The following is a 22,367-nucleotide window of genomic DNA, read 5'->3' on the forward strand; positions in this document are numbered from 1 at the left end:
GAAAATATGTTCCATTGCGATTAATTTCTTCATATTTCGTCTCATGTTAACATGCTTATATTTTTGTCTCCGACGAAAATTCTGGAAAAATATAATAGGAAGGTGTGTAATCACAGCAAAGGGACGGCAACAATCTCAGTACCTGCAACCTCTGCTTGCGTTGCCTCTCTCAAAAGCTTCATAAGGACAAGAATAATCCTTGAATTTTGTATTTTCTTGGTTTTCGAGAGAATAGTGCCGAGTTGTGCCTCAGTTTGCCGTGGTGACCTTTGTGCGGAGATCAGGATAAATACCACATGCTTGGCATTTGTCAACCCTTGATCGTAACCCTTTCTTTTCATCGCCCAGTGACATTCAAAATGCCAAGAAAGAGTTATAAGGAGGATTCATTTTTTGCTTGTCTCTGAGATGACTTGAACTGAGGGTTGAAAGACTATGGCAGAATTATAAAAACTGATAAAAAAATGTGGCATTTAATTCGCCGAGCGTCTCTCTAGCGTGTAAAGGTTATTAATGTCAGTTTTCTTCCCAACACAAAGTATGCGATACCGTTGATTGTCACTTTTCCGACTCAGCACTGAAGATAACGGTGAACAAAATAGAATTTTCGTAACAGAGATCCTGTTTGGAAACTTCTCTTTGTAGGGAAAAACTGTCTACATAGTAGGCAATTTTTTACGATCATTAGATCTTACTATTTATTAAAAGCCATTTTAATTTTATGTAACATCTGAGGCTCCAAAAGGAAGGAAGATCACAATCTCGTCGCTTTTAGCGATCACATAATATCGCTGAAACTTAGATAATTTTTTGGGGAAGCTACGACTTAAATTTAGATGACGAGCTCCCAACGACTTCCACTAACTTGGGTTATATATCCGAAATATTCTCGAACAACGCGAAAAGTTTCTCAATCAAGTTACAAGTTACAGAGCTGGGTGCATATTAGAGAGGTCTTATAAAATTCATATCAAGAGCTAAGGTATCACAAGTGAGGACTGGAGCCGAAAGAAAGTGTGAGGAAGGAGGAGGAGCGGCAGAGGGCGCGCGAAAGAGAGACAGCGGAGGATTAAGGCGGAATGAAAAAGGGGCGGAGGTGAGGGGGGGGGGGGCAAAAGGTATCGCAAGACAAGGTTCGAGACGAAAGAAACGGCTGAAGAGCAGGAGGAAATGGGAGCCGACGACGAAAGAGAGACAGCGACGAACTTAAAGTTGCGAAGAAGCGTGAAGCGGAGAGTGGCGAAAGACAAGGAGACGGCAAAGAAAGGGGGCGGTAGGGGGACCTGGGGGATCGGGGTTCAGTGGGGGGCGCCGGGGGACGGAAAGTGGAGTTTGCGGTGCGCGCGGCGTTGCTTTGCGGGGGACCAATCGGCAGGCCGCAACCACCCCGCAACCCGCGCCATGCGCCGCGTGACGTCATGATTGTCCCGACTCCGTGACGACCACTCCCACTGCCCCGCAGTCCCACGGCCCACCGCAACCCTTTCCTTTGTCTTAGTTTATCACGCCCCGGCAAGGATGCCTTCTCTATTTTAATTAAATTATACCGACGCGTTTGGCGTGTTTTAATAATGCTTACCCAGGCCCATACTCACTTAATATTTTTTACCACCCCGACCCGACCGTTCTGGTCTCCCTATCCGCGGCAACTGTCACCGTTCAGGCGTCCGATGAAAGTTTCACCCCTGACAATCAGACTTTAACTTTTTCCTCCTCTCGACTATATTCTTCGTCGGATTGCTTTCATTTTTATTGCCGCCCCCGCCCGCTTCCCCTGCAAAATTCAGTTATGTCGCTTTCTGCCAGAGTTGTTAAGGGTTATACGACTGAAGGCCTACTCCTTACCCCTGCTCTCGTATCACGTCATTTTTCGTCGCAGGCCAGAGTCGATTTGTTAGCGGTGCATTTTCACTCTGTACCACCTGACTCGGGATCTTCAAGATTTTAATATTTCACGTTTCATCATAATCGAAGCGAAAAATTTTCCTCCAGTATTGAATCATGCACTGGAAAAAAAAAAAAAAAAAAAAAAAAAAACCACATTGGATCTCGAGTCCAGACTCTTGAAAACATTGACAAGAAAAAATACTCTTGATTCAATCGGATTTTTGCTTGAATCAAAACGAAATCCGCTGAAATTGAGAGGCTTGGTTCTTGATTTAAGCTTAAATCTGATTGAATCAAGAGTATTTTTTCTTGTCGATGTTTTTAAGAGTCTAGACTCTAGATCCAATGTGTTTTTTTCCCAGTGTGTCAAATTGACTTTGGATCTCTTCGGGAACAGATATTTTAGATTAAAGTATGTATCTCTGAAATATGAATTTTTAAATTTTTAATCTTCTACAAAATACTGAAAGAAAAAAAAAATTCTAGACCAGTAATCACTCTCCTCGGTGGTTTTACTAGGTTGTTGGGAATCCGTAAAAAAATAATGGATGCATGTTGATTGTGCTTGTCGCAGAAGTGTTGAATTCTATAGATTACATATTAATTTTAAGACTCCCCAACCGTCTTTATCAACAATAATTAACGGAAATATTACCCACCCTTCATAAAATAATGAGTATATAACGTTATTTATTGTGATGGTGCATACTATTGCTTCTTCCCCTTAGATTAACAAAATCGGCGATGGGCACCAATTCAAGAGTTGCGCTACATGCAAGGAATTGATCTACGTATGTTTACGGTAAAAAAAAAAAAAAAAATGACACTGCCCTGGTCAATGACGTTAATCAATCGTATTTTCAGAAGGGCAACATCTGCACTAATAATGGATGCAAACTCAGCTTTTGAACAAATTTCATTAGTTTTGGCAAATACAGAAGATGCAATTATCAAAATTGAACTTAGTTCTGTTTAATTATAGAGAGCAAGTTAGTGTCGCGTCAAAAAATACCTCCTCGCGCCAAGTTTCGATTGAGAAGGAGCCAACGTATCATGTTAGGCTTGGACTACACCTGCCATCTTTGAGTTTCTAATTTTGAAAATTTGATTGAATAAACGTTTTTCCCGTCAAATAAACCCATGATCCCAAGTTCCACTAAAATTGAATGAACAGGAGCCGAGATAGAATTTTAGGTCACATCTGCTATCTTGGATTTTCAAATTTTCAAAAGTGGGTTTAAAATACTTGTTCCTCGTTTAAAATATACCGATTATGCCTAAGTTTTTAATTCCACAGCGTGGATTTTGGATGAAGTCACATGGAAGTACGTGCAGTCTGTAAATTTTACTTAATCCCTGTATCTTATTATCTGTATGATTCAATCACCGTGATCATCCTGCACAAAATATTTGTAAAAACTATCGATGAAGTTGTCTACTGAGGTGGACCAGATTTTGAATCAGATTTGTGAAGCATCGTTGGTGGAAGAAAGGGATCTTAAATACGCGCCGTAATATAATTTTCTCGGTAAAAATGAAATCTCGCCATCTGAGCTGCGCATAATTGATAACGACGCTTCGTGCAACTGCTGAGCTGTTGGCAGCTGAGGTATTACACAGTATCAGCTGGAAATCAAGGCATTTTGACGTGCATGAATTAGTAGGCAGTCTTCAACAGTTCAGGATCCCGAGAAAATACCATACCGTTCGTTCGAACATATTTCCTTCTCGCATATTTTCGAAAGAATTATCCTTCTAAAACATAAGTAGAATGACCCTTATTCAAAAATGCATTGTTTCGAAAATGTGAACTTAGCGAAAGAAATCAGCCTCCATCTAGGGCGTATTTTTATGGCGCATGCAACGTAATTCAATGAATTTTTCTTTAACGTAACGTATTGCTGTTTTCAAATTTTTATATTGAACTTGGTGACTATTACCATCCCACATCTACCTTTCAAACAAAAACGGGAATCTACGCTGTGGTAAACGATTCCAGTCATTATACGCACTTTAGTGCGCCTTCATTTCCGTCTGATACTGTGCAACACTTCCGAGGTGGAATAGTTGCTCAAAGCGCCTTTCAACAGCGTCGCTTCGACTTGACGGCAGGAAATCAGGATTGCCACTGAAATTACACTCGAGCGCGCGCGCAGATACACAATATCTCATCACCAGCGGTGAGATTACATTCATACCTCAATTTGCGACGTTGCAAATTTTTCACTACCTACTTTAAGCGGATGACAAATAAAGATATGGACACTTCAAAATCATCACACAAAATGAGGTTTTGTCCTTATTGGAAAAAAGCTGAGTAGAACTCAAATTAATAGATTTTTCGAAAGACCATAGAGTGTTCGCTCGTCACTAGTAGTCACACCGCGCCTTGCTTAGTCGATTCCATCACATGGAGAATAAAACTTCGTGCGTGGGACCAGAAGTCGAATTCACATGGATCTCTGAAGTTTTCGGATCACGCAGCTAAAACTTGAGGTCCAGCTGCCGAAGTTCGGGTCAGGCATCGAGACACTTCGGTATGTACTGGAGTACTTCAAATGTGTGATCCGAACCCTTCGGTATGCATCGAAGTACATCAGATGTCTGACCCGAACTTCGGCAGCTGGATCTCAAGTTTTTAGATACATGATCCGAAAACTTCAGAGATCCATGTGACCTCAACTTCGGGTCCCACGCACGAAGTTTTTTTCCCCGTGCAAACAGTAAAGTTTTCCTGCGGGCCGATTATTGAAATTGATAGATAAAGCTATAGACAAGGAAGACAAGATGGATATGGAGAGAGCCGATTGGTGGAAGTGGGTGTTTGCAATGAACAAAGGAGGTAAGTAATAGACTAACTAACGGCAACCCACGAGAGACCCTATGTTAGTCCATATACCACCCTTATAGCCTATGGAGATCACACATTTCAACCGATAGGATACTCCCTATGCCATCTTTGTCTTGTCTATAGCTTTGTCTACCACATTTAATAATCAGCCCGCTGGACAGAATTTTCCCCCAGTTACAAACTGCGATTTCCCGTTCCCAGCCATTTTCCAGAAGGGGTTCGTGCGAAGGGGGAGAAGGGCAATTGAGGACAGAGGATGTGGTCATAGCTAGCAACGTGGCAGTGCTGGGGGCCACGTCGCAAGATGACGTCATAAACTGTTCCTGTCCCGGGCTAAAACGGAGTGAAACGGGCGAGCGCGCGAGGGAAGCGACACCGCAGCGTGGAGTGAGGCAATCCAATTCAGGTGCATTAACACCGAATCGGGATTCACAATGGCAATGACCCGCTTTGATATCCCTAATTAATTCGAGCATAAATAATTATCACGCACATGTGTACTTACAATTTAACTGAGCCAAAGCCGTCCTCTGTTTGCTTTGAGCTTTCGTGCCCGCTCTCATTCTGATTTATGCTCGACGTTGCTACGTCTGCATTACTCTAGCATAGTTTTCTTGGTGGAAATGCTATTTATCGTAAGCGAAATTAAAAATTTGAACCGTTTGGCAAAGCTGTCAGATTTACCGCGGTCAAAGTTAAAACTGCCCTCACTAAACTATTCTCTAAATAAGAGAGTATCCCAAAAAACAAAATTTCCTCTTTGATTTTCTCTTAATCTCTACTTGATTTTTAACTCCTTGACTATCAATTAAATCTGTTACAATTTCATAGAAGCCCCGGAGGAACCATTTTCATTTTCTTTGAATCTTCTCCCCGGTTGGGCCTAGGTTTTTGTTTTACTGCACATCAATGAATCTTGCAGAGCGCAACCTTTGTGAATATTTGTTGTTTAATCAACATCTCGGAAATTAGCCTAATCGTCTGATTTGACTTTGATTCGCTTCGGTTTGGCCTCCTCAACATATATTACATCCTTTTTCAATATGTTCGGACTATGGGAAGAACCATAACCGCAATTGGAAGATTCGTCTCGTTTGAAAAGGTACAAACTAGCACTAAGTTCTAAATTTTTAATTTTTTAAAAATATTTTATCGAACTGAAGAAGGCTGTAGTGTTTTCAGCCAAAAACGTCTTGGTACATGTGTTTTTTTCTATCCTTGTTACCTGCAGTGTTAAATTTTTTTAAAATGTGTTTCTTGTCACGGGCTGCCAAGATCCAACATATTTTATACGAAGGACATTTCTTGAAGGCTGTATAGATTTTAATTTTCTTGGGGAGTATTTTTTCCGCATATCAGTGGCAGGGAGAATCGTTGAAAGGCGAATGCATACACGCACTGGAAACGTTGCCGCCGGCGGAGAGAGACGCGGAAAGATGCAAGAGATAAAAAGCATGCTCTCATAGTTAATGCGCTGAGCTCTTACAGGCGGTGCAAGGAGCGTGAAGCCGAGATGAGAGCCGTTTTAAAATTACTCCCCTGTCAGGACGGTATTTAATTTTGGCGACGATATAGCACTGCGAGAGCGCTCGGTTCAAATTTCCAGCTCCTGAGAAAACACAGCCAGCTTATTTGTCTTCATTTACACAGTCGCTAGACTACGTGCATTAGTCTAAACGTACTCAGAGGCATTAACAGGGATGAAACCCGGGCAGACGCTCGAGAGGAAGAGAGGAAAGACGCGTAAAAGCCGCCGGGACACGGAGAAATTTGAAAGGCAAACCTGAAAGGCATGAATAGTGTGCGAGGGAGAAAAGCCGGCGAAGATGGAACAACCCGGAGCGGATGAAGAGTGGGAGAGGGACTTTAAGGAAATGAACGTCGTAAGCAGGCTAGGCGAAGAGCTCCGGGAGGACCGGAGGAAAAAAGGAGCAAGTTGAGATGTTTGCAGCTCTTAATCACGAGCCGTCACCCTTTTATCAGATTAGAGCATTTAAATGCTTCTGTGTTGTCACAGGCCAAAAGATGCAAAGCGGCTTAGAGTAGGTATCTTCCCACGTTTTTACTTAACCCTTTGCCTTGGCGCCCCTCGCGCCCCCTCCCCTGCCTCCGCCCCTTCACCGCACGCCCCAACCCGGGCCCGGGCGCCCACCCCGGCGGGCGCATTCGCAAACCGGGAAATCGCGAAAAGCGGCCAGATTCATTCCCACCAGAGAAACCGTATTTTAGAGACACTACTCGTATAGTAAGGTAACACCTGAGGTATTACTTCATGAGATGTAAACGTTTTGTTTCTGTTAGTTATTCTTATTTGTCCCTTATGGTACATGGCGAGCGAAGTGCTGAGTATAATCTGCGCAGCGAAAGTTGACCAGCTCAACCAGTTAAAAGCCACTCAACTGATGCCGCAATCACATGCTGAATGTGGGAGCTGGATGTGGCTTGAATGTGGAAGTCATCGGCCCGATGCCTGAATTTTGCGCGTGCATGACGCTTAAAATTCAGCAACGATTCTCAGCAACCATCGGACTATTGTTGGATTTTTCCGAACTATTCGAGTAGATTTGATACACATCTGGATGAAAATAACTCAAATTTGCGAAATTTCAGCCGTTGGGCGATGACTGTTGACTTCCACATTCAGCTGCTAAATTCAGCGTGTGATTGCGGCAACACTAGGCGACGTCATAATAACAAATCGACAGAATCTAAAGTTTTATATACCGCGGAACATACTTTTTCCCAGCATTTTTGGGTCAGTTGCGCTGGTCACAAAATGGTGTTTTGATTAATGATTCTTGCAGATTGGCTATAAATAGTAAGATCCGTCCAAACAGCAATTTTCTACAACCAGTATGATCCGAGATATCCCCTTTGAAAAATTCGGTTTATGACGTCATGCACCGCGGTTATGCATACCAAGATCTCTTCCTCCGTGGATTCATCAACCGTTGATGCACTCGTTTGCATTGGTTGCTCAACGTGAAACTTGGATGAAAGCAAGGTCGAAGAAACCAGGGGTGTTACGGCCGCGGTGGATGACGTCATAAGCCGAATTTTTCAAAGCTCGGTATCTCGGTTAATATTGAACAGAGAAAGCTGATATTTGAACGGATTTTATTATTCTTAGCTAATCTACAAGAATCTATCATCAAGACACGATTCTATCACCAGCGCAACTAACCCATTCAACTGTATTCAGTTTTTCTTCAATATAAACAGTATGCTATTTGAAGCGCAGCGAAGTCGCAAGGGCTGTACCCCCGGAGCGGAGGGAGTTTTTTTTGTTTTTTGTTTTTTTTTTGTTTTTTTTGGCATTTTATCTGAGAGATACTGCGGCCTCGGATGGGAAAAGCGGGGTGAGTTAAAACACAGAGAAGCGGAGAAAAAATTCAACAGGTGCACCCCAGGGTCACTGCATTAGGGGGTAATAATGTATGAGAGGGGGTATTTGCATGGGGGTCGTGGACGTCGGGCCGGGACACCGTTCGTACGTGCCCGGAGCGAGGGGTGGGTCGGGAGAGGAGATTGGTTTTCTCCCGGGGGATGACCAGGGTGGATATTATATCACCGCATTGACATTTCGAACACGGGCCGGCAGGGCACTGCGAAGACGTCGCGGACCGGAGCGAAGAACGAGAGAGAGAAACTCAAAATAGATAGCTCCCGGGGTGGCGGAAGGGGTGGGGTGGGGCGAAGAAAATGGTGCAGTTTCCTTCGGAGTTTGTAATCAGCGCCACACGTGGCTCGGACAGGAACTAATGAGCTCCTTCCTGTGGAGTACAAATTGCTCCGCGTTTCTCTGACATTAGTTTTTTAGCTTAAATCTCACCCTTTGCTCACCGCCTCCGTCCCTTCGGCCCTTCAGCCTTCGACCCGGCCACTGCCCATCCCCATCGCCTACTGCGCCCCCGGTTGTCGGACCGACGCCACGTCCTCGAATTCTCGAATTGATACACGCTGCTTCGGGTGTTTATCAGATGCACGGATTAAACCAAAATCAGCTTGACGGAATATGAAGTTGCTTAATTTTTGGCCAATTTTACGCTGGAATAAATATTCTTGGATATAGAGTCCACACTCTTAAAAGATTCGACAAGAAAAAATACTCTTGATTCAGTCGGATTTCAGCTTGAATCGAAAAGAAATCCGCTGGAATTAAGAGGCGTGGCTCTCCATTCAAGCGAAAGTCCGATTGAATCAGGGGTGTTTTTTCTTGTCGAATTTTTTTAGACTCAGGACTCACACTGGAAAAAAAAACACATTGGATTTTGAGTCCAGACTCCTGAAAACATTGACAAGAAAAAATACTCTTGATTCAATCAGATTTTTGCTTAAATCAATAGGAAATCCGCTCAAATTAAGATGCTTGGTTCTTGATTTAAGCAAAAATCCGATTGAATGAAGAGTACTTTTTCTTGTCGATGTTTTTAAGAGTGTGGACTCTAGATCCAATGTGTTTTTTTTCCAGTGCAGTATTAAAGAGACTTTTTTCCACTGTAAGTTTCTTCACAGGTAAACTACATTTTCCTGAACTGCTTATAGTTTACCAATCACGTTTCAAAGAATTTTCTTTGTAAAAGAATTAATTATGAGTAAAAACAGAATATAGATCCACGTCTAAATGCCAATTTTACAGTAATCGATGGTAGTTGATGTACCACCGTACATATAAAAATCGTGTCGTGGATAACGCAAATTTAGAGAGGCGATATTTTCTTCAATATTGAACGCAGAAATTTCGGGTCTCGGTGACACTAAAAACATGTCATCAGATAAAATCACCACAAAAAAATCAGTCTCTAAACGCATGATCACGGTGTGTGTAAACATGCCGTTCGTTCTTGTGTTAGAAGACAAACCTTCGGATGTAGAAGTCTTATTGCATCGACTACTTCGGGCTCAGTCGCCGGAAGAATGGGTGGTACAAATCGGACCTTTCAGTCTCTCAGCCAGGAATGGACGGTGCTTTCTTTTGCTCTATTTCCAGGTTGTTTAATTTGTACCGGTCGTGAGAAACCCAACCGAAGATTGGAAAGATGTAATAGTTTTTCTCTTTCTCTGCCCTAGACACTTTCCTACGTGTTTTTCGTTTCTTGCTTTTGGCTTATCTTCTGAATCTTTATGTCAGATATGTTGCTGTCAGCATCGGACGAAAGAAATTTCTGACGGTTTTTTTGCATTTTGGCTTCAGGCTGGTCCTCAAAGTTTTCTTCGTTGATCAATTCTGAATCATATAAATATCATTTTCTTCTTCACTAAGCTCAGCAAGATCATTGTTCATTTTCTGCAGGTCTCCAGAGATCTCACACGACTCAACTCTTTTCCCGAATTAAAGAAAGTTCTGAAAAGATCGGAGCATTGCGAGCTCACGCCTTGCGCCATCGCGCCTTCAATTTTGCAGCAGCAACACGGACATCCATCAAGTACGAATAGTTGTATCTCTGCGCCGTCATCAAAGCGCGTCCTTCGGGTATGCCTTACAACTCGCGTTACGCCGTTCCGAGTCGCAGGTTTCCTCAGTAATTTCATAATCAGAATTGTTTTTCCTATTTTTCATTATTCTCTTCCCTCTCTTTTAAAGTCCGAATCGTTCGATTGGGCTTACTTTAAAATTGTATTTAGGTGATCGGACCGTGTCGATCGACAAAAAATAATGAAATATATCGAAACGCGAAATTTTTACGTTCTCATCTGTCAAAAACCGCGATGACTGATTTTATCTACGGAGGTACCTTCTTTCGGAAATCGACACATCCGTGCTTATATTGAAGTAGAAACTTGACAGTTGGACATAATTCTTTATTTTTTGCGATATTGACGGTTCAGCCTTCAAACTAAGATTTTTAAACTATGGAAGGAATAGATCGTCTTCGATAGTGGTTCGATGTATCAAAACAATAGATCGTAACTTTAAACAAAAATTTCATGATTTTAGTAGAAAAAGCTGAATATGACAAAATCCTCAATTTCACTTTTCATCGTCATTAAATACTCATAGAATCAAACATCTATCACAAGAAACGGTTCCCTCTGATTACTCAATAGACTTTTGATGTCATGTTTCCAATCGATGGAATTCCATGGAACCAATCGATATCCATACAATCTCACCTACTTGGTGTATCGAATACGATCCATAAAGCAAGGGTTTCGTTTGAATTTTCACGAAATTATCAAAAAACATGGCAACTTTCGCGAAACGCGTCGTGGCGGGGTTTTCGCGGAGACCCTGAATGCCAGATTGGCAAGGGGTCGGGGGCGGACGACGGGAGGGGGTGGCGGGGCGCCTGGATCTCGGTCGGGTCGTTGGCGAGGAGAATTTCAAACAATTAAACTGGGAGGTCAAAAGGGTGGTGGGCGCGTATTGACCGCTGCTTCAGAAATATAAAATGGGAATGAGACGCTGCGTTGCTGTCGAGTCCGACGTTCATTCTTTGATCTTAGCATGCACACAATGCCACCTTGATCAATCTCCCCCCCCCCCCCTTCGTGTTTTCCGGCTCCCCCTTGAAATAGGAGATAACCCATTCCAACTTTGATTTCCCTCAAATTCGCAACCTGTCCCGCGAGAGGTAGTTTACGGAACCTCAGATAAATGGGCGCCGCTACGTGGATTCCTCGTTTTCTTGCTGTCCCCGCAGGGAGAAACGCGGAGTCTCTGCTTTGCAGCATGAAACAGACGGATGCTTGGATGCGCGCAACTTTGAAAACATGCACTGGAAAAAAAACACATTGGATCTAGAGTCCAGACTCTTGAAAACATTGACAGGAAAAAATACTCTTGATTCAATCGGATTTTTGCTTGAATCAAAACGAAATCTGCTCAAATTAAGAGGCTTGGTTCTTGATTTAAGCTAGATTCTGATTGAATCAAGAGAATTTTTTTTGTCGATGTTTTTAAGAGTATGGACTCTAGATCCAATTTCCAGTGTGTGCTTCAATCATCAATAATACCGCAAAGGTTCAACTCAATTTTTTAACTTTACGGAATTTTTAAGAAACGAATGACAACATTTTTAAATAAAAATCCCGATTTTTCCCTCTTTTTCTAGTTTAAAAATGAAGTCAATGAATTTTGTCGGAGTTTTGAAATTTTAAGTATGGGTCGCATTCCAACTCGATCATGAATTCTCGGGCAGAACCATAATCAGGCGTGATAACGAACGCTGCTTGTAATTAGCGCATTTATGGACCCCTTTTATGGAAGTGATCTCAAGGAGTTTTTTTTCGACTTGTCGTAGTGTAGCAGATGACTTTGGGTGTCTTCCAAAATTTAAGAACGCCGGGGCAAATCTTGTTGTCTCATTAATTGTTGAGTCCATCGCCCTGCAAAATTCTGGGTGGTACCAGTATGCTTATGCCAGTCTTTCTGGTGGTGGCTTACAAATGATCGGATGATTCCCTTGAATGTTCAGCTATACCGCTCCGTTGGATTTGCCTGGGGGTGGTAAGGAGGTATATATTCCGTTTCCATCACAAAGCAGTCGGAAAAGGTTATACTATCGAATTGATCACTTTGGTCAATTGGTCCGTTGTCACAGACGACTACTTCTAGTGTACCCCATCGGTATGGCACGTTTCTTCGGAACGCATCGTCGACGGTTTCTGCCGTTGCCCTTCTAAGAGGCGTTGCTTCTACCCGTTTCGTGAACAAGTCTACAAACACTACGATATAAGTAAATCCTAGGGAGCTGAGCGGAGATGGTCCCATCAGATCTGTGGATACCACCGTCCATGGCTCTTCGACGACGTGACTAGACATATGACCGGCTGGTCTCTCTGGTTCGAGTTCGGTCTTTTGGCAGATCTCACAGGATCGGACATAATCAGCGACATCTTGGAACATACCAGCAGCCTGATTTTTGAAATTTTGTGTTTGTCGGGACGACATAGATGACATACGTTAAAAGGTGGAGCGTGATTGGTCGGCTATGTCTTATCGCTGCTTTGACGTGCCTATTTCGGGTTGAACTCACGACAAGCTAACAGCACCTCTTTCGTTTTCGACAGTATGTCGTCCATTCCACCCGACAAAGCACGACAAAGCAGCAATAAGACACAGCCGACCAATCACGCTTTGCCTTTTAACCTATGTCATCTATGTCGGCCCGACAAACACTAAATTTCAACAATGAGGCTGCAGGCCAATAATACTGCTATTATACTCGATGGTACGTCTTCACGATTCCTAAGTGTCCTGCATCGGGGCGGTCATGGCATTCTGTTAGAATGGATTGACGCATTTAAAAACACGGAAAGAAAAAGCTAGGGGTTCAGTCCCAACTTGGATGTTTCCAATTAATTGTGGTAGCACCCCACTTAATTAGATTACTAATCCGATTGTTGCGGTACTACCAAAATCAAGCGGAAATGTCCATATCATCCAATAAATTAAGGTAGTATCATACTGCCTTGAGCCGTGCTAAGAAACACGCCGTATGAACCTTTAGGCGTTGCCAAATTTCCTCTGATGAAATACGAATTTATTGGGGAAATCGTAAATATTTTTCCTCCAATTTTTCAGACTATTTTTTCACAATTCAGTCTGAAATATCTGAAAATTTCAAGGAAAAATATGCGTAAATTCCGTCAAAAATACATGTTTTATTCAAGGAGATTTGGCAACTCTCGAATGTTCATACGGCGTTCTTCCTTAGCACGGCAGCATAGTTTTAAGGAAATAACCCCTAAAACTTTTTCCCGCGAAGGATTAAAGGAGGATTGTTGTAAAACTGTCACCTAAGCAAAGATAAGAGTTGGTACTTAAGTACACTTGCTCAAAAATGACAGTAAACGCATGGGCAATGTCATTCTCTCCTCATCTCACGATTTTTGCGAAAAGTTTGCCCAATTTTGAGCTTCTTGCTTTCAAATTCAAACTAAAGTAAAGCTACAGTTTGGTACAAATAAATTGGCCAGCTGTGACAAATCCACGCAAGACCATAATAACCACCGTTATGTGATGCGGTTCTTCGGATTAAAAAAAAGCAATGAAGGTGCGTCCTATTATCAAACATCCATACTTTCCCCCTATTCAAATTATGTTCATGGTAGGAAAAATCTTAGTTGTTAGTTTATATATCTCAATGACAGCATCACATACTCATGACCATTTTGAATTCTGCGTAGAGTTATCGGAGCAAGATAACTCATTATCAACATCAAGACAATAGTGAAACAAATAAAATAAAAAGAGAAAAAAATTGGTTGGAGTTGAAACAGTGCGTAACTCACCGCGTAGAATGTTATATGTGATTGTTATTTACCGGTGAAAATAAAGTAGGTGCCACCGTAAGTGAATAATTTCGCAGAAATGCCTCTTGCTCCATCATGCGCGTCAACAGTTCTAGCTTTTGAACGTGTAACTCTGACCAACGCTAATCTGCAGGTATGAAAGCAGCACACGGCGCGGCGCAATGATACCACTATTTTAACGCAAGGGAGCCCATTTTGCCTGCACCATTTATTGAAGGCGAAATCCGCACGAGATGAGACTTGTCGTTTCAGACGGATTAGATTTCTTGAGTGTTCAGTGTTCAGTAAATCTGCACGGTTTTTCAAACTTAATTTCTGCTCATTATTTTCTTATTATCTTGCGTGCTCTTATTTTACCACTACTAATACTAAGTGCCACTGCTGCTGCGGCAGAACCGTTTCCCTCCCTCTTGATTTACAGAGCCCTTTACCTTCTCATAGGGTAAATTCTGCATAACCAATCGCGGCATTTTTTGTGACGACTAAAAAATCTGATGATTTTTAGGCACCGTTTGACAACAACGATCCAAGCGCTCCGCTCGGGGATTTTTAACAAGGGTTATTCCAATTAAGGAAGTACCTCAGTACCGACGAACGCGCTCAAAGAAGATTTCGTATTTAAAGAGATAATAAATTTGAATTTAGCGTGCTTAAATTTGCGCCGCTAGTTTAATAATTCATCATCCCGTATTTCCTCTCCGTTGAGGATAAGATACAGATCTTAAGATGATGGGAGGGAATAAATACCCTCCTCCTCCGATTTATTGCTTCCCTGAGTTTCCTGTGTAACGGATTTTTCTCGAAAGAACACACGAAGGCAACAATCGTGAAACATTTCAACGCATACTTGGTGTTATCTCGAAGAAAACCCTTTCGCAGAGTAGTAAAGAGATATATTAAAGATACTCTCATTTCCTTGCTATATCCAATAAGCTGTTTAGGTTGTACTGACGTAATCGCACAGTAGAATATAAGCACTAACGTATCGATTGTGTTGTTGAGTTTATCAAACATGGCAGTCTGTCTCTCTAAGAGTGTTTCTAGATATAAGCGTTCATTTTGTTGATTGTTTGATCGAGTGCTTTGTTGGTCATTTTGTGGTGCTGATTGATGATTGTTATGTAGATCGTTGTGTGGTGTGGTCTTCGTTTGATCCTGTCCCATTCTTCTGTTTAGTGGGAAATTTTTGTCGTAGGTTCTGTTCCAGAAGTTGTCCTTATTTGGGGGAGGTTTGGCTGCATAGTGATGGTCAGTCACTTTATTTGGAGGGCGATTAAGTCCGGAGGCCTGGCGGGATCAGGGTTAGTTTCATCAAGCGACAGTCAAAACCCTATCTCAATCTTTTATAGATATGAAAAATTTAATTTCCTTTCAAAACTTTAATTTCTTACATTTTTCAGAAATTTGCTTTTTGAAAAGCAAAAAAAATATTAGATTATCAGCAATTTTCTCTACCGTAACTCCTACGTAAAAAGTTTGCATTTTTTAAAATGAAATTGTCAAATTAGATCGAAATTCTCAGTGAGCACCTCCTGAATTTCTTCCAATAGCAAGTTAAAGGCATGAGCTTTCTCCCCCTTGAGCCACAACGGAAGATCACACAAGCTTCGATCGTAAGGCTAGATGTGAGGAACATATTTGAACTCAACCACATGCTGAGTATTGTTTCGAAGTTCGAATTTTTAGGAGAGGGATAATAGTTCTAGGCAAGCCAAGCTTTTCTCGATTCGATTTTTTTAAGGTATCACTTGGTCTCCTCTCGTCAAACATTGGACTAATTCCCTTTCAACAAAAAACCGTGTAACGTTAATATAAACCTCCTATAAGTCTACGGTTTTTACTAAGCTAAGACGCTCGAGTATCACACTGAGCTGGGGCAAGGCAATTTCATTAGGTATGCAAGCGCTGGGGCCGATATAAGCTCGCTCTCTGTTGAGACTCGCGGGAACTAACTCATATTCGCAACCCTTTACCCCGAGCGTGTGCGATTGTTGAGCTTGGCGCATAGAGCGCGGTTGCGGTTCGTCGACGCTTCGACCCTTCCTCAACATTGACCGCCGTTTCTGCTCCGGCCTTCATCCACATCGGTGCCAGATATCACAAATGAATCACTAAATACAAAAAGGGCACATATCCAGAAAACCAAATTGTTCAGGAGACAACATAACGACTTTCCAAAAAATATCTACCACGATATAAACAGTTTTTTGTGTCTCCTGAACAATTTGGTTTTCTCGATATGTGCCCTTTTTGTATTTAGTGATTCAAATAGAGTACACTGGAAAAAAAAACACATTGGATCTAGAGTCCAGACTCTTGAAAACATTGACAAGAAAAAATACTCTTGATTCAATCAGATTTTTGCTTAAATCATAAGGAAATCCGCTCAAATTAAGAGGCTTGGTTCTTGATCTAAGCTAAAATCCGATTGAATCAAGAGTATTTTTTCTTGTCGATGTTTTTAAGAGTCCGGACTCTAGATCCAATGTGTTTTTTTCCCCAGTGTATCCTTATACAGAGAACATGGACACACTGGGTACCTTTTAGAGCCGAATACATGGTGGCAACTCGGATGGTCCAAAGGTTCTGCCAATATTATCAGCCCTTAAACTAGAGGAATGCCGATCTACTCTACAACCATAATTTTTTTTCGAGGTTTTCAATCCATTTGAGGATTCTGCAACCTTGAATGAGAATCAGGTTAGGGTTAGTACACATCTACGCTCAAGGCTTTCAAATTTTCAGGGATTAAGGCCAAATGGAATCTGCTTCTGGAGATCCACTCGTCAGTTCCTCGAAAATTTATCGCCACCACCGGGACTATAAAGGACCTATTAGTCTAGAGTCAGACGCGCTATCCGCTTAGCTAATCTGGCCGGACACCATAAATCTTGATTTGGAACGTCGCAGAATGCAGGTTTTACATCATGAAAAATTAGAAAACTATTCAACGTAATATCTTGAAGATTCTAAAGAATATTCCAGGTATGTAAACTTCGAGCGATCAAACTGGATCATTTTCAATCACAGGCATAATGTAGGAAGGGTGAATTTGAAAATTGATAAACAAAAATCGAGGTGCGGGGTTTCTGAGTTTATCTGTCGATTTACGCAGTGAAAATGCGAAACCAGTTTTAATATTCGTTTACCTCATATGTTTTTCATATAGTGAATGGTTAAAGTTACAAATGACCGAGAATTGTGTTTTTCTCTTCTTTTTTTTGTTATTTTTCTCTTAAAGCTAATATTAATCCGTCTTGCTCGTGAAAAATTACCCCCAGATCCCTAGTTTGAGGGAAATTTGATGGATTCTGCCCTTCAGGGCCAAAAGACCCAGAATGATTGTTAAGAACCATTGATAAGTTCTAAACCGTATAACAATAAGAACTAAGCGTACGTAAGGAGAACACTTTGATGAAAAGTTCGAAGTGGAAAAAATATGTACTACCTTGATTTATTTACTTTAAATTATCGTGTATTATTGTCAACAAGAAGAAGGAGGAAGAAGAAGAATATGACCGGGGCACACAAGGAAAACAAGCGGAAGGACATGTAAATCTCGTGACAGGTTCGAGACATCCGAGCGAGGGTGGAAAGACGACACCGAGACACGAAGAGCAACAAATTCGTCGGGCTGAGCATTGACAGGAGGTGTGAGCTTTGAGTAGCGTGTATTCAACATGCAGGCGTCGGGGGTAGTTTTTGTGAAAGGGAGCTTTTGACACCGGTAGGTAGACGGGTAATTGAATCAGCCTAACGATGACGAGAGAGGGATAGGCGTCACCGACGTGGGGAGCCCGCCGGCCGCGCGGGGGCGCTCGGGTGGCTCCAAAGTAAATGCCATTAAAAGCTTTAGTTGATTGTCGGAGTCAATTTCGCTTCTGATAAAATATCACGGCTTTTGCAGCTTCCTCTTTTTGACTGATATTATAAAGCGTGAAGATTGCCGCGCCGGGGCCCCGGCTCCTCGTGTCAAACAATTCAAGTTAATTACTCTGATGTACTCTAGAGCTACCGACGAGACGCGGTGCAACAATCGGCCGAGCGCCCTCTCGTTGGATTCTCATCTGAAAGGCGGCAAGAGTGCCCGGACTTGGAATGGTGGGCAAATTTCGGGAATCGCAGAACTTTTACAAGTTTTGGAGAACATTTTTGAGTGGCTCGAGAGCTCACTAGTTTTCCGGGTCGAATGGGCCTCTAGACAAGGTATGACTTCCGCCGTGCTAAGGATAAACTCCGTATGAACATTCAGGAGTTGCTGAATTCCCTCTAATAAAATGCTTATTTTTAAGGAGAGTTATAAACGATTTCCTTTGGAATTTTCAGGTAATTTTGATCTGCTTGCGAATAAAATTCTTTGAATAATTGGAGGGAAAAAATTCACAGATTTCCCTGAAAATTCGTATTTTATGAAGGGAAATTTGGCAACGGCAGAAGTTCCATACGGTGCTCTTCCTTAGCGCGGCAGAATTAAGGAAGTATGCAACATGCTTTTTCTTTAAAATTTCACGAGGAAAGCGGTTTACCCAACGAGAAGTCTATAGAAATTAACTCCTGAACAAGATATAATTGCTTACAATCAACATTGGTTATCATATGGCAAAAACACAAATGACGTCCTTTGTATACTTTAACTTCCATTTGATCTGCGTTAAAAATAATCATTAGTATCTCGTTTAGGAGTTGATTTCCGAACATTCCATTCTGTGAATCTTTTTCTACGTAAAATTTTGAAGAGAAAACAAGTGAAGTTTACTACTAATTCAGAACTGGCCTAACAGTTTATTGCTAAGGAAAGTCGAAAGTTCCCCGGTAAGGCCCGGGATTTAAATATAATCGAGGAAAGTTCCACACAATTCATGTAGGAGACGTAAATTGGCCCACTGAGCCTCCGTAAGTATTTTTGATTCACGGTCATTCTAGTGTTCTTTTAAGCTATAACTCGATCAACCCGTTATTGGTTTTAAACTGAAATTGTTTTAACTTTAAGTCTTCCTCTAAAAATTACTCAAGCCGTTCTGTTGAACTTACCAACTTTCAACGAAAAAAATCATTGTATATGAGCTCTACAAACAGCTGTATCATTCTTTCAGTGTATGAGTTTCAAAGTAAGCCTTTAAATAGGAATTTGAAACAGGTTTTCCTTCGGTTGACAGACACAAAGTAGGCAGAAAAAGATCATTAAATTGAAAACAGTGGTATCGACACCAATAAGGTGCTCGCTTGTTTAGATATCTAAAATAAATAATTTATTTATCAAAATTTAAAGACATGGCCAATGAGAGTAAAACTGATCTTACCAATTTTTAATCATACAACAAAAAATAAACAAGTCGGTTTAGGCAGATCACCACAAGGTTCGTTCTTGATAGTTGATTTTTAATAGTTGGCACACCTTCCGCGTAGCAGATTGATGGATCCACCGATATTATTTTTTATTGATATAGGCGGTGAAGCGTATCATTAAAATGACAGCGTCCTGCCAAAGTGTGGCCCATGCATCTTATTTTTACAGCTTATTTAATATCGCATGACACATTGTTGCAAAACAACTACCCCCATACGCTCACCCAGCACCCTTCATCCGAGAAGACGAGCAGGGCGTTTTTTTAAAATTGGAATTGAATGTTGCTGCCGAAATCATTCTTTCAAACTGTCTAAAATAAAGAATACAAGTTTTTAGTGCTTACCAGAAAGTTTAAAAGGCAAATCGGCTACTCTTTGAGGATCGAGAGGGGTCCCAAATGGAAAAGCTCTTGGTGCAAAGTGAAACGGATGGAATGACTGGTGCCCTGAAAAACAAACTATGCAAAATGAGATCCCCTGGAAATACAATTGAAAGAAACAAATGCTTAGGCCGCCCATAAAATACGTAACTTTGAAATTCGGATCTTTTACTCTTTATCTCCCTATAATGCAACCGAAGTATAGTCCTATGTCCCCCTGAAGAATTACATAACATTTTGTTCGACCCTTTCTCTCCCTCAAATTGGCGTTTTGTGATGAATTTGGATGAAAAATTGTCACCTCACGTTGATTTTTCATGTTATATTTTTGAAAAGTCGGCTTTACGCGCCCATTCTAGAATTAGGTAAAGCATTCCAAAACGCCATCTCCCCCCTGTAATGCACTCCTAACGCAGGCTCAGCGCCCCGCCCCCCGAGCGTTACATATATTATGAGCGGCCCTTTCACTTTCATGAGTGTAATCACTAGACCAAACTTCAATCTGTCTTGTTCTTAAAGTTTTTCATTCGGGGAAAGAACGAGAAACAAGGCAAGAATACAACACTAAAAATCCGAGACGTTCAGACTCAGGAATGAGTCATTTGTGGTCAGCAAATTTGGACATTGGAAACTTAGATAAAATATTATGAAATTCATTAATTTATTGAACAAGTGATTGATCATAATGCTTATATGTTTATAGGAGATAAAAAAGAAGAGACTTTTTATTCTCTAAGAAACCTTGGTTCGTTGCAACAATCAGATTCCTTTTTTTCTGAAAACTTGGTTCCCTCTTTCTAAACTAGATCCTTTTGGGGGATTGGAAAAATAACTCCGTGAAAAATATTATTCGTAAACAATATATAAGATTCAAACAATGCGAACTCACTTGTTTTCGAGCGAGGCTCCCTAGGACCATCAACTGTGACCTTGATGGCTTTTGCATACGTTGCTACTTGTGGAGGACAGGAGTTCAAAATAATCGTCAACGTGAAACTCTTCCCTGAAACAAAAACAATCCATTAACTTTATTGTGTACTAGAGTAAATCAGCCACAAACATATGCTTCCTTTAAGATGTACCCTTCCTTTTCTTTATGTTTTTTCAAATACATAGAATGAGTGTTTCCTGGCTTCATAACCGACTTAGATTTTCCTCAAAATAGTTGGGGGTGGGGATTTTTATTTTGACCCATAGAACATTAGAACACATGGCATAACACCCTGGTTGTTTAACCGCATGGAATACTTTTGATTGATTCCGTGTAGAAATACATTTCGGTTTTCACTCTGGCATTTTCAACAGTGTTTAAACCTTACTTAAGGTGACTCTCCAGCGGTACATAGTGATTTTAGCAGCTTGACGTGGCTGATTTTTTTGAAACCAACGATGAAGTTTCATCTTTATAGCAATATGAACTACCTAAGTAGCACGGCACAAAGAAAATATTGAAATCGCAATTTGATTTCAATAAAATTTTAATTTTTTTCACAATTAAATTGGAATATTTCTACATCGCTTAATCGATTTATGCCGGTTTTAAACAATCAAAAAAGTTAGCTCTATATGTCAGAAAGATAGGCAATTTTCAATGCAATGAAAAATTGCAACTTATTTCAATATTGCAAAAAGTTTCAATAAATGGAAGCTGGGGCCCCTTCAAATAGGAGCGAGGCAACATACACAACACCCTGTGGAATTGTAATAATTTTACTATGTATTGCTACTTATTGGAATCTGTGCCACTTTCAACCCGTGTGCCCGTGCAGGTTAGAGTCCCTTTATACCCAGAGTTAAGACAACTCGATTATCAGCTGACTGGCAGCCGGCCTTGGCTGGCCATGGAGGCACAAACGAGTGCACCCAAATGTACGATATTGAGGGATAAGGATAAGGAATCCTGCAATGTCTGTCATCCAAAAACAACAACATCAACAAAATTGATCAATTAAAAAGAAAATGAGATTGCTTTGTGAATAATTTCTTAATCTATTCATTTTGGACCGATGGAAATAACAATTTACTCTTGATAAATCACAATTAGGTAATATTCTCATTATTTTTGTTTACATCCGAGTCACCGCCATCTTGGTGCACTCGTTTGTGACTCCATGAGGGAGAACCAATCAGAATTGGATTTTTTTTAAGGCCACTTTCAGCCCAACCAAAAGTGAGCTGTCGTAACTCTGGGTATAAAGGGACTCTAGTGCAGGTATGCCTCTACGAATAACGGAGGAAGATTTGGCAACATCGCTGGCGGAAGATATACTGAGGCAGGGCGACCGGAATGGAAATGATGGTAAACCGAGGCGGGGCTGCCTCGGGAGCAGCGGGCACATTAAAGAAAAGCAAAGGAGCGCTAACTGTGGGCAGAATCGGTTGATTGGGCTGTTTTCATAAGACGCTTGTTGGATTGAAACTGCATATTTCATAAGAAAGTTGCTGGCGATGCTGCTCGGCGCGGCGGAAAGCAATTACACTGTGTGGGCCCGGGCGCGGGCGGCAAACCGCACCCGCGACTCCGCCAGCGGCGAGCCCCGCTGCGGCAGCGCCTCGTCTGTTTCCCAGACCCAGAAATTATGGTTATGTGGTCTCATTCACCCCCACTCCCCCCACCACCCCTCGTCTCTCTCCGTGCTTGGTGA

At 41.5% G+C, this 22,367-nt stretch overlaps 1 protein-coding gene across 2 annotated transcripts in view; it reads right to left on the reverse strand.

The window, feature by feature from the left end:
• The window catches only part of LOC140224443 (uncharacterized), a 56,662-nt gene that overhangs the window by 5,341 nt on the left and 28,954 nt on the right, over window positions 1-22,367 (reverse strand). The window contains exons 2-3 of one of the 2 annotated variants that reach the window (XM_072299470.1): window positions 20,612-20,725; window positions 19,687-19,788 (exon numbers count right to left, since the gene is read on the reverse strand). In XM_072299470.1, coding sequence (XP_072155571.1) covers window positions 19,687-19,788; window positions 20,612-20,725 — 216 coding nt within the window. Of the gene's footprint in view, window positions 1-19,686; window positions 19,801-20,611; window positions 20,726-22,367 lie in introns of both variants that reach the window. The other variant, XM_072299469.1, reaches the window with a different exon arrangement.

Source organism: Bemisia tabaci, chromosome 4 (assembly GCF_918797505.1).
Source record: "Bemisia tabaci chromosome 4, PGI_BMITA_v3".
NCBI lineage: Eukaryota > Metazoa > Arthropoda > Insecta > Hemiptera > Aleyrodidae > Bemisia > Bemisia tabaci.